The sequence below is a fragment of the Nannobrachium achirus genome (assembly GCF_963921795.1).
Source record: "Nannobrachium achirus genome assembly, chromosome: 19".
Lineage (NCBI taxonomy): Eukaryota > Metazoa > Chordata > Actinopteri > Myctophiformes > Myctophidae > Nannobrachium > Nannobrachium achirus.
Window position 1 is genome coordinate 31,804,015 of NC_137826.1, and position 15,192 is coordinate 31,819,206.

Here is a 15,192-nt window from a genome sequence, read left to right on the forward strand (position 1 = left end):
AAATGTAACCAATTATCCTATTATATGGGTCCTATATTATAACATAACATTGTCTGACATTTGTAATATACCAAACCGCTTGGTATATTCTCGGTTTAGAAGATCTATAATTATTTGAATTGTGGAAAGACTTCCTGCTTCAATAGACATACTTACTGTACATGAGGCATACAGTACATGCTGTAGAGGCATGGCTTGCACCTGCCAATATCGCATTGACGCATTGCTCCAATGAACAGCAGCGGCCAATGCGGTATCTATGTATATACATCTATGTGTTAGTGTCCGTAACGGTATGAGAATGTGTGTAATTGCATACCAACTGTTAACGTTTCTAAGCTTTGCATTTCGTTTTGCAGACATTTTACAGTGTTGCCTATCTATGTATGTGAATGCTGTTGACTCGGATACCTGTGATGTCATGTATTGAATGGATGACCCAGCCAATCAAATACCATTGTGAAAACTAATTGAACGCATAAATAGTTATGAATTAGGCTTAATTTTTTTATAGCAGTATGTTTTGCATGGAAAACACTCCTCTCCCAAAGCACAAGTGATTCCATTATATGAACCGATTAAATCATTTAAATCACAACGTATCGATATGTGGGAAATATTTAAAATCTAAAGTTTACACCAGTGGTTCCCAAATGGTGGTGCGGCAGCTCACTGGGTATGCAGTGAGACAAGTTCAAGTGTTTGTGGTCAGTTTCATGCACATCCACCTACATTTGTGCTGAACCAAACTAAAATACAGTGAAATCATTTTAAAAGGAAGGCTTTTGACTCACTTTTTCTGTTCTGTACAAAACTTGAACGTTTTGATCCTTTTTGGATCTCCTTCGGGTAACAGACCTGAACATCCCTACTTGGTTTGAAACAAACTTCGACCAAGCTGGTCAAAACATGTTGGCTTTTTAACCTTTGTAATAGACATTAAAGTACGTTGATTTTATGTCCTCTCCTATGTTCCTTTTTCGAGTGCTCGGATATGTTTTCCTTTTTAAGTACCCTAGTACTTTAACTCAAGTACAAATTTGACAGAGCAACTTTCACTTGTAGTTGACCATCTGTAGATTCTGTACTTTGACTCAAGTAGGCTACTGGGTTTGAGTACTTTGTCCACCACTGGTTTTGAGCCTTCCTTTTTAAGTATTAGTCTAGTAGCCAGAAAGTGAACCCGGAAATGTTGAGTATGGGTCCCCAGCAGTTAAAAACTGCCGGATGCTAACTTGCATATGTTGGGCAATTTTCATAATTAGCATCATTAGATTAAATTAGCATAATCACTTAAATTGGGATGATTTTGATACTTTTTTGTTGATTTTCTAAATGATGAAGTGACTATTTTTGATAGGCTATTGTGGCAGTCATTGTTCTAATAATTTGTGTGGATTGTCTATATTTTGCTTTTGAAATGCAGATAATCTATAAGCATATAAATAACCACATTTATAATTTAATTCATAATCAAAATCAACAAAAAAGTATCAAAATCATCCCAATTTAAGTTGGTATATGGCCATTTCCGGTTTAAAACGGCCCTTTTGAATTTAGAAAATGTCAGAAATGGATTCAGCATCCTCAATAACCCCCAAAACCACTCCAATATTGTTCAAATCGTCCAATCAGTTTTTGACATATTTTCCATTATTATAGGTGATTATGCTAATTTAATCTAATGATGCTAATTATGAAAATTGCCCAACATATGCAAGTTAGCATCCGGCAGTTTCTAACTGCTGGGGACCCATACTCAACATTTCTAACATAAAACTTTAGGGTACTCAAAATGTCCGGGTTCACAATGGGGCTCTATGGGCTGGCTACTGGACTATATGGACAAAGATGTGCCTTGAGATTTTGACTTTCTCTTTGGTGTGCCGTACAAAAACCTTTGAAAACCACTGGTTTACACAAAATGATTGTAGTGGACGGTACAGCCTTCCTAAAGTGCAATTACATTACTACTTTAGTAGTGCCTTTTTGCTCTTGTATCCACAGCACAATTATGAGCGTGAATGTACCTGTCAATATGACATCACCAAGTTAATTTACAATGGTGTTAGTGGTCCCTACTGGAAGTGAGATATAAAATCAGCCACATACAATTGGGTTAAGTGGTTAGTCATACACATCAATGCAAAAATCTTAATTCTGAACACTATCCAAACAGTAATCTTGAACTTTGGAGTGTCTCTAGATATACCAGATATGTCTGTGTAAAATATGTCCATGAAAACCAGTACAACTTAATATAGAATAATTGCTACAGGGATACATTTCTGTTGTTGTATTATTATAGGTATTCGTTAAATACCTGTGTATTATATATGATGTTTTTGTTGTTGTTTTTTTTTCTTTCTTTTACTTTCCTGCTCCACATTCACACCATATTTTAATGTTCAACAGCACTTACAGTGTATAGTACAGTGTATGGTTTTTGATATTATATAATATGGTGATGCTCTTAGTGAAAGACATTTTAACATTTTCTACATTTTAAATTTGTTATTTTTGTTTTGTATTAATTGTAAGTTTAGTGTCACACTATATCTAAGGGAACTACAGTAGGTGCTGTAGGTTATGTTGATGGGAAGCTTCCCTTAGTTCATTGCACGTCTACAGAATGGTAAAGAATAGTTCTGTAGGAGATTTGAACAACACGCCTGTACTTTATTATATTTTATAATTTTTTTGTGAGAACCAAACTTGGAATGGTCATTTGTTGTTTATTTTGTTGTTGAATTTAATTTAATTTCAATAAAAGTGAAGCTAAGAGAATTATGTTGCTTTGTGGACATCCTCTTGCATTCTGTCACTATTAACATCCTCATGTTTGTTAAAGGTATACCAATATTGAGGTTAACTTTACATCCAGTATTGGCATCAAAGTTCTGTCCAGTATCTATAAATTTCAACCATTGTTCCATTGGTTATGGAACTGGACTTTCCAAGGAATATGGAGACTTGGACACGTTTTAATTGAGAAAACGCTTCATAACTGACCGAGCTATGACCGAATCAATCTGCGGTGTCTTTCTTTGCTTCCTAGATCCTATAGATGTGCCCAACACAAAAACAAAACAGACTTACAAGCTATCAACGCACTGCGTCATGGTGTGTTGACAGCTTACACATCTGTTATTTTGGTTACATTTATGGAGACAGCAGCACATCAACCTGACATTTCATTGAATTAATCCAGAACACAAGCAGATTGCTGTAATTTAAAGTTCTCAATAACCAGCAACGTGAGTGATTATTCTCTGTACAGTATCAATATAATTTTATTCCAAGGCAACATTTCATGACGAGAGAGGGAAAGGGTCAATTAAAGGGTTGCAGGTCTTCTCTAAAGGCAATGGCATCTGGCACAGTGATTGGTTATATTATTGTAACGGCCAAACCACACCGATGCATAATGTAACGGGTAGCGGAGGTGTTTTTAGGGATATAGCAGGTGCCCAAAATAACAGAATCCCTTAGCCTGTCCAAGGAATGACCGAATCTACAGCTAGACCCACCGATGACCAGGGTTCATTATGACACAACTGAGATTTTGATTATTGTTTAAAACCATCTGTTGGAAAACGTTTACCCAGATTTACGCTTTCATTGACAGCAAATACAGATATGTTTAGTAATGTGTCAGTAACATGTATATCGGTAATTGACATTAGTAGCATATAGCGTTCAATCTACCAAGAGTACACAAGGTTTTGTTTAATCAAGTACATTTGTTTTTTGTTGTTGTTCTATGAAGAGGGCTGCTTTTTATAGATCAATTATGCTATGGAATAGTCTTCCAAATGAACTTCGTAACACCAGAGAAAAAGCCTGTTTTAAAAGGAAACTTTGTCTTCTTTAATGCATACTTAATACATAAAATATCTAATTTTCTTACTTTTTAAATTTGTTGTATACATGTTATTTTATTTTTAGGTGATTTTTTTTTCTTTTTTTGCTGTTTATGTATTTCTTTGTAATACTTTATGATATTTTATATATTTGTAATGTCTTGGACCCCAGGAAGACTAGCTGACGTTAATGGCGTCAGCTAATGGGGATCCGTTTAAATAAACAAATTTGTCACTTTGGACTGTTACATTAAGTGTTCAACCACAAACAGTGACGACCACAGCTCCTCTTTTGTAGCCGAATAAAGTTTAAGAAGATACCACTTTGTGCTAATGGCATGGTCCATGGAGCAAATCAATCATCAACAATTATAGGCTGAGTCGGGCCCATAACTGCATCCTGTTTCCAAACCACCGCTCAGTTCACAAGGGTGTGCTTTTTAGCTATTCTAGTGACTCAGGGATAGCAAATTACGCAAATTGAATCCAACCGCTTCCATTTCATGTTATTGTTTAGTCTCTAGGGCGCAACAAATAAACTGGAAACTGGAGAGTTTTAACTTTAAAAAAAATGTTTTATTTACAAAATATGTTGTTTTTTTAATTGAAGTCTCAGAACCAGGGAAGGGCAGGAGGCAGTTGCCAGGTGTCAGGTGTCCCGACTCCCTTGACTACACCTACTCTCCAACCAACACCCTGCAACACAATTGGGCATACAGAATCCTGGGAAAACAAGCTGATTCTTCTTTAGTTCCAGGCAGCTTATACTTACCTATCAAGGCAGACAGACCCATGTCTTAGATGTCTATTCTTACCTAATCTCTCGAGACAGCCTCAGAGTTGCTGTATAGAGAGACAGGCCGAGTGGGCGTCGCCCTTGCTTTGATGATGTGGTTCCCAGATTGATTCTTACCCTACCAATCACAAGGTGTTTCAATCCTATGAGCATCCTTTATCCATCTGCCGTCCCAATTAACCTTTAAGAGACCTTTCGTGACCAGTACTCACAAGTGTCCTAATAATAATTATAATAATCTTTGCAATTACAATAGGTCCTCACACTACTGTGCACTCAGGCCCTAATAATCTTTAAAGGAAACCTAGTTAAGTATAATTATTTTCTCTTACAGAAGTAGTGTAAAGTAACTACCGGTAGTACACTACTCAAGTACTGTACTTATGTACACGTTTGAGGTACTTTTACTTTACTGGAGTACTTCCAATTTTCAGTACTTTTACTTCTACTCCACTACATCTCAGAGGCGAATATTGTACTTTTACTCCACTACAATTATTTTATTATATTATACAACTTTCGTTACTATGTAGATTTTGATTATTATTACAAAACATATACTAACCACTTCAGCCTTAAAGGGGTGTCGCCATAGTTTTGTACTTTTTCTGTTTTGTATGTGTCTATGAAGTTAACATATTACCACCTGTGGTGGTCTATTTTAAATTTGCCTTCCACGTGTATTTTTGGTTTCTTCCTGAAAGCTGAAAGAGTCAAAAGGCCTGATCGAAAAACACCGAGTTAATGACATCATAAAATCATCCACCCCCCTTTTACCATACACCCAACAGGTGTATATGGTAAAAGGGTGTGGCTCACCACCCACCTGACAACCAGGCATACCTAATGAACTGGTGGGTGTGGCCACTTAAAACATAATTTTAACTCTTCCTGTACACTTTTTTTTTAAAGAATCTGCCTCCTAGCACCCCATCTTTAACATTTTGGCCATTTGAAAATAGTAGATCTGCTATTTTCAAAAGATTGTTATACATTGGAAAACTTTAAATGGGACATTATGCATAATAATGAGTACTTTTACTTTTGTACATTTTAATGCTAATACTTTTGTACTTTTAGTCAAGTACATTTTAAATTCCGTACTTTTACTTGTAACAGAGTATTTCTATATTGCCGTATTGAGCCTAAGTGGTATGTGCCTGGACCAGTAGGCCAGCGGGCGCCCCTGCCCCAGATCTTTAACATCGGCCTCTTATAGCGTCGTAACTGTCAGATTTCTCATATTCCATCCTGATTAACTACCACTGGTTTCCAAACCATGAACGCAGGGTCCATTTTCTGTTAAACTTGCACGCACCTTACGACTAGTTTAAGCCCAAAGAAAACCTCCAAATTGTTCAAATCGGCTTCATGGTGGCTCTACCATAGTCCACTTCATGTTTTAGATTATAACTCTTGAACCGTTGTACAATCAAATATTTACCCCCTGATTCCATGGAGCAACATATAGGCCTTTATGTCAAATAAGAAGTGTGTCCATGTAGTGTTCTCTTCAAAACACACTTTGTGCTACAACAGATTTGTCCAAAATTAACAAAAATCAGTACATATGATCTCTGTCATCTAATGAAGATGTGTAAGTCTGATTTTGTACTGAGGAGCACTCTCTTGTAGTTTAATTATGATGTATTATCCACATATTCTGCACATTTTACATTTTGATTCAAATCTCATTTGTCTCATTTGACCCGCATGTGGTGTTGAGTTTGATTTGGTACTGAGTTTGGAAAAAATATCAGATTTTAAAACATCATCAAATCCACAGTTCTAAATAATGGTAATTTTCAGACACATGTTAATTCACTGCTTTAATGGCCTTTAAAAGGTGATGCAGCTTTACACCCAGTAAGTGAAAAACACTTAGATCACAAAAGGTACTGTATAAATCATACAAGAAATGTCTTCCAAAGTCAAGGGTTTAGACACCAAAATGAACATTCAGCTTATAGATATTCATAGTTACTGCATCACATACAAAGAACCAGCCTAATACATACATTGCACATTCAGCACAGACCAGCTATTCCATGTTTTCTGTACAGTAATTACACTGTAGCTAACGGTGAACAGTATCTTTTAGTTTTCAGGGGCATCATAGTGGCTCAGTGAGTTAAAGCTCATAAAATGCAGTCGCATGGGTTCACATTCGGCTGATGACGAGCTTTCTTGTTACCCTCCCCACATGTTTAATAAAGCTGAAATGGCAACTCTAAAAAAATATTTACATAATTAAAAAGCAAAACAGTGACTGAATGAACAGTTGTTTACTTAAAATAAAGAAGCTGATACATTTTCAGGCACCATAGTCATGTTTAAATACTTTAGCCAAAAATCGTGATTTTTAATGAAAAACAGAACTAAAACTGTAGTTTGTGGTCAAAAATGTAATCTTGAATCTTGAGACTATCAGTTCTAGTTGTCATAGCAATAATCCAGCCTTTTCCCAAACAACAATAGATCCATTATTACATTACAATGACATTCATGTAAAGGCTATATAGTATAATTAATCATTGTGATGAGGTAAGGGCATATCCTGGCTCATGCTTTACTGGTCTTAAAATAGCTGCTCCCCTCTCCAGCCCCTCCTTTATAAAAAGCAAACATTGTATAAAAAGACACATTTTGGTTAGAAGACTGTTAAAAAATTAGTGCAGGCAGCTGAAGATTCTCATTAAAACGTATACAAAAATATGTAAAAGTTTACTTACAATAAGTACCATAAGTTGACTAATAAGCTATTAATCATTACGAGATATGATTTTGCTCAAACAATTGTAACACAAGGGATGAATATGCCGTATTTACAGCAATCAATCAGGACAAAGTGATTTACATGCGTTGACCTTTGTAAAAAATAGAAATACAATTTTGCAAAAACGTGAAGCATGCACCTTGTTTTTTTTTTTAAGATATAGGATTAACCATTTTGACACAGACAACATCATAGTCATGGAGTGAGACAATATTGGAGGATGCAGAATAAGCATCTCTCAAAAGTTAACATCTCTCAAAATCTGAACTTTGCAAATAGGTTGCAAAGAAGACAGTTGAGGTGAAATAAGTTGTTAATGTTTTCTTACACACTAGCATCATATCTAATGCCAAAAGCATTCCATGGTGGAAAGTAAAATTGGTCTATGAATCAGACTGGTACAATAATTAGTGGTGGATATAAATGGCACGAACAGATGTTGATGATTAGAATGATTCCGGATGGAGGAGCAACTCCTGACCCTATTTCTGGAGACATAACTGAAGATATCAGTGCAATGTCCCCTAGGGACCAGGCCATCTGAATATGAGGTTTAAGAAGACCATAAATAAAGCATCAATGCTTGCAAAACGGTAAACGCGTCTCCAACTCAAATGATATCAATCAATAAATAACATTCAGGAATATTACTTTTTTTCATCGTTGATTTTTCTTTTACATTTGACTGTTAACAACACCAAGAATCTATCTCTACAAGTGTACTACTACATATCTCTACAAGTATATTACCAAGATGGCGACTAAAAGTGCAGAGGAACGATAAGCATGCTGTATATTTTAAAGACGTTTGCACTGCAGCCAAAGTTCAACAGACGAAGCATGTGAATGTTTCAGTACAGTATGTATGCATTCTGTATGATAAAAGTACAACTTGTGTAGTATACAGTCGGTAGAAGTTTAAGCAAGCATTATGTAAAGTCAGTGACAAAATACTAAATGGTGCTACACGTTAAGTACTTTCAAGACTGCTTCTTTGCTTAAATTCAACCTAGCAAGTGCAAGTATAATAGCTCATCCACACTGTCAGCGACGCAAGCGATGAAATCTCATTCAAATACATTTTTTTCAATGAGACTGTCCTGATGTACCATAGAGTCTCTATTTGAGTGAGTTCCCAAACACGTTTTATTATTATTTATTTATTTGATTGGTTCAAGCTACGTCGCAACCGTAGGGACGTTCGCTGGCAGTGCAGATGAGCTGTAATACTCTTTAGTTCCAACAGTAGAAGCAAGCGAGTTTTCTGGTGCCACTACAAAATCGTCAATTCATTTTAAACCAGGGGTCTTCAACGTTTTCAGGCCAAGGACCCCTTAGTCGAGAGAGAGATGAAGCAGGGACCCCCCACAACCCATACTGTAGATACAGCAGATACAGCACCTGGACCTAGCAGTCCAGGTGCATACCACATGGGCTCTGATGCCTGACAGCGTGTAGCGGGTTTGAGGCCTGCTCCTGACAACCTTTGCTGCGTGTTTCTCCCCATCTCTCTCTTCCTCTTTCCTGTCAAAGCTTAACTTTAACTATCAATAAAGGCAGAACAGCAAAAAAAAGAAAAAAAAGAAAATAATAATCTCCACAGAATCTAAGGTTAGGTTATCATAAATGTTTGTGATTCACCAGGACCCTGGATCTAGGCTTAAAATAATTGATATAAATAGTTTGATAAATCTCGTTTCACATTGTGGGTGGCCAGAAGACCACACCCACAGCTATGCCCTATAGAGATTAGTATGACCATTACCAACCTTTGTAGCAGACTTTAACTTTCAGACCTCACATCTGTTTTAATATGGGAGCTTAGAAGAACTGACATGTTGGCACATCATAGCTTAAACCATTTTCTGAAAACTCTATTTTGTCTTAAAGGGAAAACTCAAGCAATGAAATAATTGTTACAAAATAGCAGCTAGAGCAATTAGGTTAAAATGTAGGTTACAAAAACAGTAGAAAGCTTTACAGAAACAGTATAAAGCCTTAGTTGGAGTTCATGGAGGGAGCCAGCTTGAGTTACTTGTTTAAATGATTCTAGTTGTGAAACAGAATTGGTTTAGCCATACCAGCCAGGATCTTTGGTACATGTACTGAGATTATCTCTCCAATCATCTCTGGAAAGCTGACCTTTGTGGGGAGAGACTGGGCTTGTACGAAAAGGTCGAATGTAAACTGATGGAGTTTCCTTATGATCTGTAACAGAAGAGAGGCATGAATGTGACAATAGTAACTGTAAAATTGTCATCTACTTCCAAAGGTGAGACGTAGATGAAATGAGGTGAGGGAATCTTATAACCCACCGGTTGAAGGGAGTCCATGAGCCGGGTGAGTTGATAGAATCTCTGGGAGCAATTAGACTTCCTTCCGTAGTGAATGAGGCGATCAAGTTCGTTGATGTACGTGAGACGTAATTCGTCAAAGTACTTTTGACTCTTCAGACCCTCGACTGGAACTGTTAAAAACAGAACATTTTGCTGACTACAAGTGCGATTTCTTCATTCTGGTTGATTGAGTGACTTTGTTAATCCCCTTGTCAGGTCGGGTTGCCTACCCAGGACCTGCAAACTTTGGAAGGCAGTCTTAGCAATTTGGAATGGGATCTGAAAGATCAGACTACATCTTGATCACATGACCCCAGAGATAACATGTACCGATTTCTGTACCGTGTGTTTTAAAGAAATCACAATATGGCATAAGATGTAATCTGGCACAAACGGGGCCATAGCCAATCGGAATTGAATATGAGAAATGTGACAGATACATCTTCATCACATGACTACAGATCGGTAATGTACACCGATTTGTGACAAAAACTGTAAGAGTAGTAGCAAAAATGTGTTTAGCAAAGAAAGGCAAAATGGTCTTAATATTGTATAGTGGAAATGGCCAGGGCCTATTTGGGGAGTAGAGTAAAAATCCAAGGAATCCAGTGGAAAATATAATTCTTTAGCATGCGGCGGCTTGATGTACAAGCCCATCCATGATGCTAGTATGTCGCAGGGACTTACCCCAATTGGTAATTCAATAATCGAAAATTCATACGTTTGTATCGAGTTATCTCTTTGACACTACTCTTTGACACGCTCAGAGACACTTACTAATACTGAAGAGGAGCAAGGCCTTCATACAGAGGAACTCTTCGTGGGTGATCTGCAGGAGGACCAACTCCTGGGAGAAGTGTCTCATCCGTATGCAGTGCTCATACATGCTGGAAATGTGCATGCGATGTCTGCAGAGGAAAGACGGGAGAAGGTCGAGGTTAGACACGGTGTAATGAGAATGGGCAAATTAGAGAGGGTGAGGGAGCAATTGCTTATACATTACATTGGACACTTATTTTGTCATGAATGGATGTTAGAAAGTAGACAGGGGCAAGGGTCAGATCCACGTGAAGACAACGGTGTCTTACTTTCTTTCCTCTAAGAACTTTAAACTATCCAGGGCCTCAGATTCGTGTGAATCAGCCAGGTCTGATTCACATTACAAAATCTCAGCCACTGATCCATTACACATTATGGGATTTTGACAATCAGCCATATCTTCTCCGGTTCCAGGATATGGACTGCCCTGAAAAGTATTAATCATTTTTCCTGAATTCATTTTCATTTTGGCTTTCATGTACTCTATAATGCAGAACAGTTGATACTACAGCATGGGTCTGCTCTCTGCTAAAACGTCTTCCAGAAGACTGTCCTGTTTTAAATGGCCTCAAAGACGTCTCCATAGATACCACTCCAAACTAATAATATTCTAGATCTGATCGACAAATCATTTTCATTCACCTGCAACATTAGGGCATTCAATTCTCAAAAACTAATATTCTCCACAATAACACCAGCGACAATAGAACACCTGACCAGGAAACTCATTGTGGTTCTGAGGAACCTGCTGCAAGTATTTGTAGTTTGTGAAATGTTCAAAAATGATTTGCATGTGTGTGCGTGTGTGTGACAGAGAGGGAGAGGGTGGAGAGAGGACAGCAAAAGAGAAATGCAGGCAGAGACAAAGTTGCACAGTGGTTTTGATGCATTATGTACGTATGTACATGCATGCATGCAGGGGTGTCGTACCAAATTCTGTGCCCTGGGTACTTTAACAATTGAAAAATAGCATATATACAAGCTCACAGCTGCGAGCTTGTAGATCTGCTATTTTTGAAAAATCGTGAAAATTGTCTTTGAACATTTCAAATCCTTCTATGGTTTTTTGAAAAACCTATGTTTCTATGTCAGTGGTGCTCAATTGTTTTCATGTGAAGGACCCCCAAAATGATATGTATTTGGCCAAGGACCCCCATCTCAAAATATTTAGTTCCAGGGACCTCCCAGAAGCAAAGTTCTAGATTTGCACACATTTTCACGACTTTTCAAAAATAGAAGATCTGCTGTGAGCTTGTATATCTGCTATTTTTCAATAGATAAAGTATAAAATAATTCCAGGCCCCTCCACCTTTGGCCCTAGTAACTCAGTCCCACTTTTCCCCCCTTGTGACGCCCCTGCATGCATGATAGCCAACCGCTTGCTTGCCGAAGGTAGTCTCCGTAAACATAATGGAGATGATTTGTTTGTTGGCCACGCTCTCATAAGAGCAGTGGTTCTCAAAGCTTTTAATGGACCCCCGGTTTGGTATGCATTAGGCCACGAATGTACAAATTCGTACACTAATGCGTTAGGCCAAGAATGTACGAATGGAACAATTTCCAGGAGGAGCAAGTGTACTTTCTGGAAAATGCACTCGATGTCCCTCGCAATTTGTTCCAAATTGTTGTGTACAAATGGAATCATTTGTACATTCTCAAAAATAATTTACCTGTAAGTGACCAATTTATACTACAGCAGGGGTTGACACTAAGGTCTCAGAGGCACTTGCCCATCGGGCAAGTACAGGTCATGTTCTACTTGCCCGAAGGTAATGCCCACTTGCCCGAAAAGTAAATCGTCCTTTATAAAATGATAGGTACGATTTTAATTACCGCTCAATTTAACACTTATTTCTTTACTTTCTGGGCCTGTGCGATAAAATGTCATACCTCAATACCTCCAAATCCAAATACCAAATACTTTAGCTATGATTGAATATGTCTATGGGTTCACACTTGTTATTTTTTATTTTTAAATGTAGCAACAGTAAAAACAGCACATTATAGGTAAATAGTGCTCTTATTTTACATTCCACAGACCAGAAGACACAGCGCACTGGCCACGTTCAGGTGTTTAGACAGATATCTCGTGTTGTGTTTATAGACATTTGTGTCCCCTCTCAAATGAGCACTTGCCCTTTCGGGCAACCTGAAAGCCAACTTCACCTGCCCTGACGTTTTATTTACCTGCCGGGGGCAGGTGGGCAAGCCTTAGTGTCACTGCCTGCTACAGTATCAATGATTTATCCCTAACCCACTGTAACAAACCCTCCAAGGACCCCTCCTGAGAGGTCCTTGGAGGGGTCCCTTGGACCTCCCTTTAAGAACCACTGATGTAGAACAGATAAGTGAATTTGGGATGTCAGAGCTCCACATACTCATTGAAAACAAGATCCGGTGCGAAGTAAAGCATTCTGCCGTTGACGTTCTTATAGGACCTCCAGGCCAAGGCAAACACCATCACCCCCATCCATGCATGTTGAATGACTGTCATCTGGTCGTCCACATGGAGGTCTCTAAAACCTGACCACATCATGGAGAGACGTACAGTAGAATGTTACATAACCTGAGCAATTACTGCACTTTGTCATGTACTTAGAATAGAGCTCCCCCATTCTGAATTCCCATAGACCTTTTTCATATCGTGTCATATAAGAACTGTGTTCCAAACATAAACAAATGATCTCAGCGGTTTGACTCATATGGATATGAAGAATCAAGTGATGGTGAGAAAACGCTAATGTTATTGTCGCCGAATTAGTTTAATTTTCATTTCGCTTTCATTATCAAATGAGTGACTGACTATCTTAAACCATACAGAGCCACCTCCCCGACAATATCGCGGAGACCGTTTGTTTATTTTTGGACCACAATGCTTATACGAGACGATTTTAAGATGACTCAATGTTATTCTCCATAGAGAAATTACGTCTGTGAACCGGGGGATGAGCGAAGGACGTCATTACTTCATTACTCTATAACAAAAACCATAAGAAATATACTGTGTAAATGGTTTGTAAAATATCAAATATGGAAATTTAAATTATCAAGAAATTATTTTGTGACATAGGAAAGTCCTAATTAATAGGCTCTATGCATGACTGTAGTCCTTATCATTTACTTTGCACTTGATTTCCCAAAGGTGGGATACCCATTTATGGTTATGTTTTAAACCTGCTACTGTGCCAAACAAGTGAAGATATGGGAAACTGAACTGGAACCGGAAAACCTACTTAATTTTCTTCGCACTTGAATGAAACTCAATTATAATTTAAAGACAATGGGCCTCATCCACTAAGCTTGTTTACGTCCATATTTTGTAATTACTGTATCTGCATTTACGCAAATTCCCACGTTAAGAGTGTCTTTAAGACTTACATGGAACTAAAGCTTGCGTATGTCATTAGAATGGCTTATTCTTCATGCTAAATCAATTACAATAGTGCCAAACCTCAAATAAAATATTTATGTGCCCAACATTTGTCAAACACATATAAAAAAAGAAAGGATTATGTCAAACAATCTATTGCTTGGATGCATATTAAAGACATGATGCAAATTCAACTGATTTCCAATGTCACTATTGATTAATAACATCCACCACGTCACAGTCTTACCCTCTGATGAGGATACAGTATGAATGAAATCTAGCTGTGTCCGTTACTCCATTTCCAATTCTGATGGACAGTGGAAACGTTCATCCAAAGGACAGATTCCCCAGTAATGAATAAAGCTCAGATAACAAAATTCAGATATTGGCGGATTCCAGCATCCTCTTTTTACCTCGCTAAAGATGAGTGAGCAATTGTTCAGTAGAAAGGGCTAATATAATATCCTTTTAAAAATAATTGCCTTTGATGGTGAAGTTAAACTTTGTAAACTAACTTCTTATTCTCATTACACGTGACATGAGAGTTGGCTATTTACTTTATTGTTCAGCGAGTCGATCCATTACATGAGGGACTCGCTTGCCCTGATCTACAAGTTGTCAAGTGGGTGTTTCACACTTTCCCGCTGGGTTGTAAGCTTGTAGATCTGTCCGTTTTTAGGAGTGATGATGTTTTTCGTCTGACGTTAGATGTTTCCGGTTGCCTTTTATGGTGTTAATTGGGGTGTGGATGATCTACACACTCGTGACTTTCAGACAAAAATTAGATACACTTGTGATCTGCACATATCAAAGCTGTACACTCCCTTTCGTCGCTTTATTTCCACACTATTTACGAACTAGTGAATGAGTCTCAAAGTCTTACCTGGTAACCCTTTGGCCCACTTCACCACTTTGACCAGTTGTCTCTCTCCAAGTTCATTGAGGCTGGTGAGCAGAAGTGCAGCTGAGTCTGGTTGGCCATAGTCATGTCCTGCATTCACCACCTCAGGCTCAATGGACTCCAAGATATTGAGGAACACCAGCTGGGATTGGAAGTGTAACCTAGACTGAGGAGAGATACCCTGGGAGGCCTCTGGAGACTCCTGGCTGGGAGCATCTTCCTCAGCATTTTTCAGTTGTCCTATCTTCTTCAATTTACGTGCTTTAAATAGGTGTAAAAGAAAGAACAAAGACAATGTAATTCAATTGGAAACAAATATAACCGAGTGGGC

At 38.0% G+C, this 15,192-nt stretch overlaps 1 protein-coding gene across 1 annotated transcript in view; it reads right to left on the minus strand.

Moving 5' to 3' along the window:
- Nucleotides 1–9,426: 9,426 nt before the first annotated feature.
- ar (androgen receptor) overlaps nt 9,427–15,192 on the minus strand; it is a 31,304-nt gene continuing 25,538 nt past the window's right edge. Inside the window, exons 4-8 of the mRNA XM_080748562.1 lie at nt 14,844–15,122; nt 12,969–13,113; nt 10,549–10,679; nt 9,751–9,902; nt 9,427–9,643 (exon numbers count right to left, since the gene is read on the minus strand). Of these exons, the coding sequence (XP_080604688.1) occupies nt 9,485–9,643; nt 9,751–9,902; nt 10,549–10,679; nt 12,969–13,113; nt 14,844–15,122 (866 nt within the window). The 3' untranslated portion in view covers nt 9,427–9,484. The remainder of the gene's footprint in view (nt 9,644–9,750; nt 9,903–10,548; nt 10,680–12,968; nt 13,114–14,843; nt 15,123–15,192) is intronic.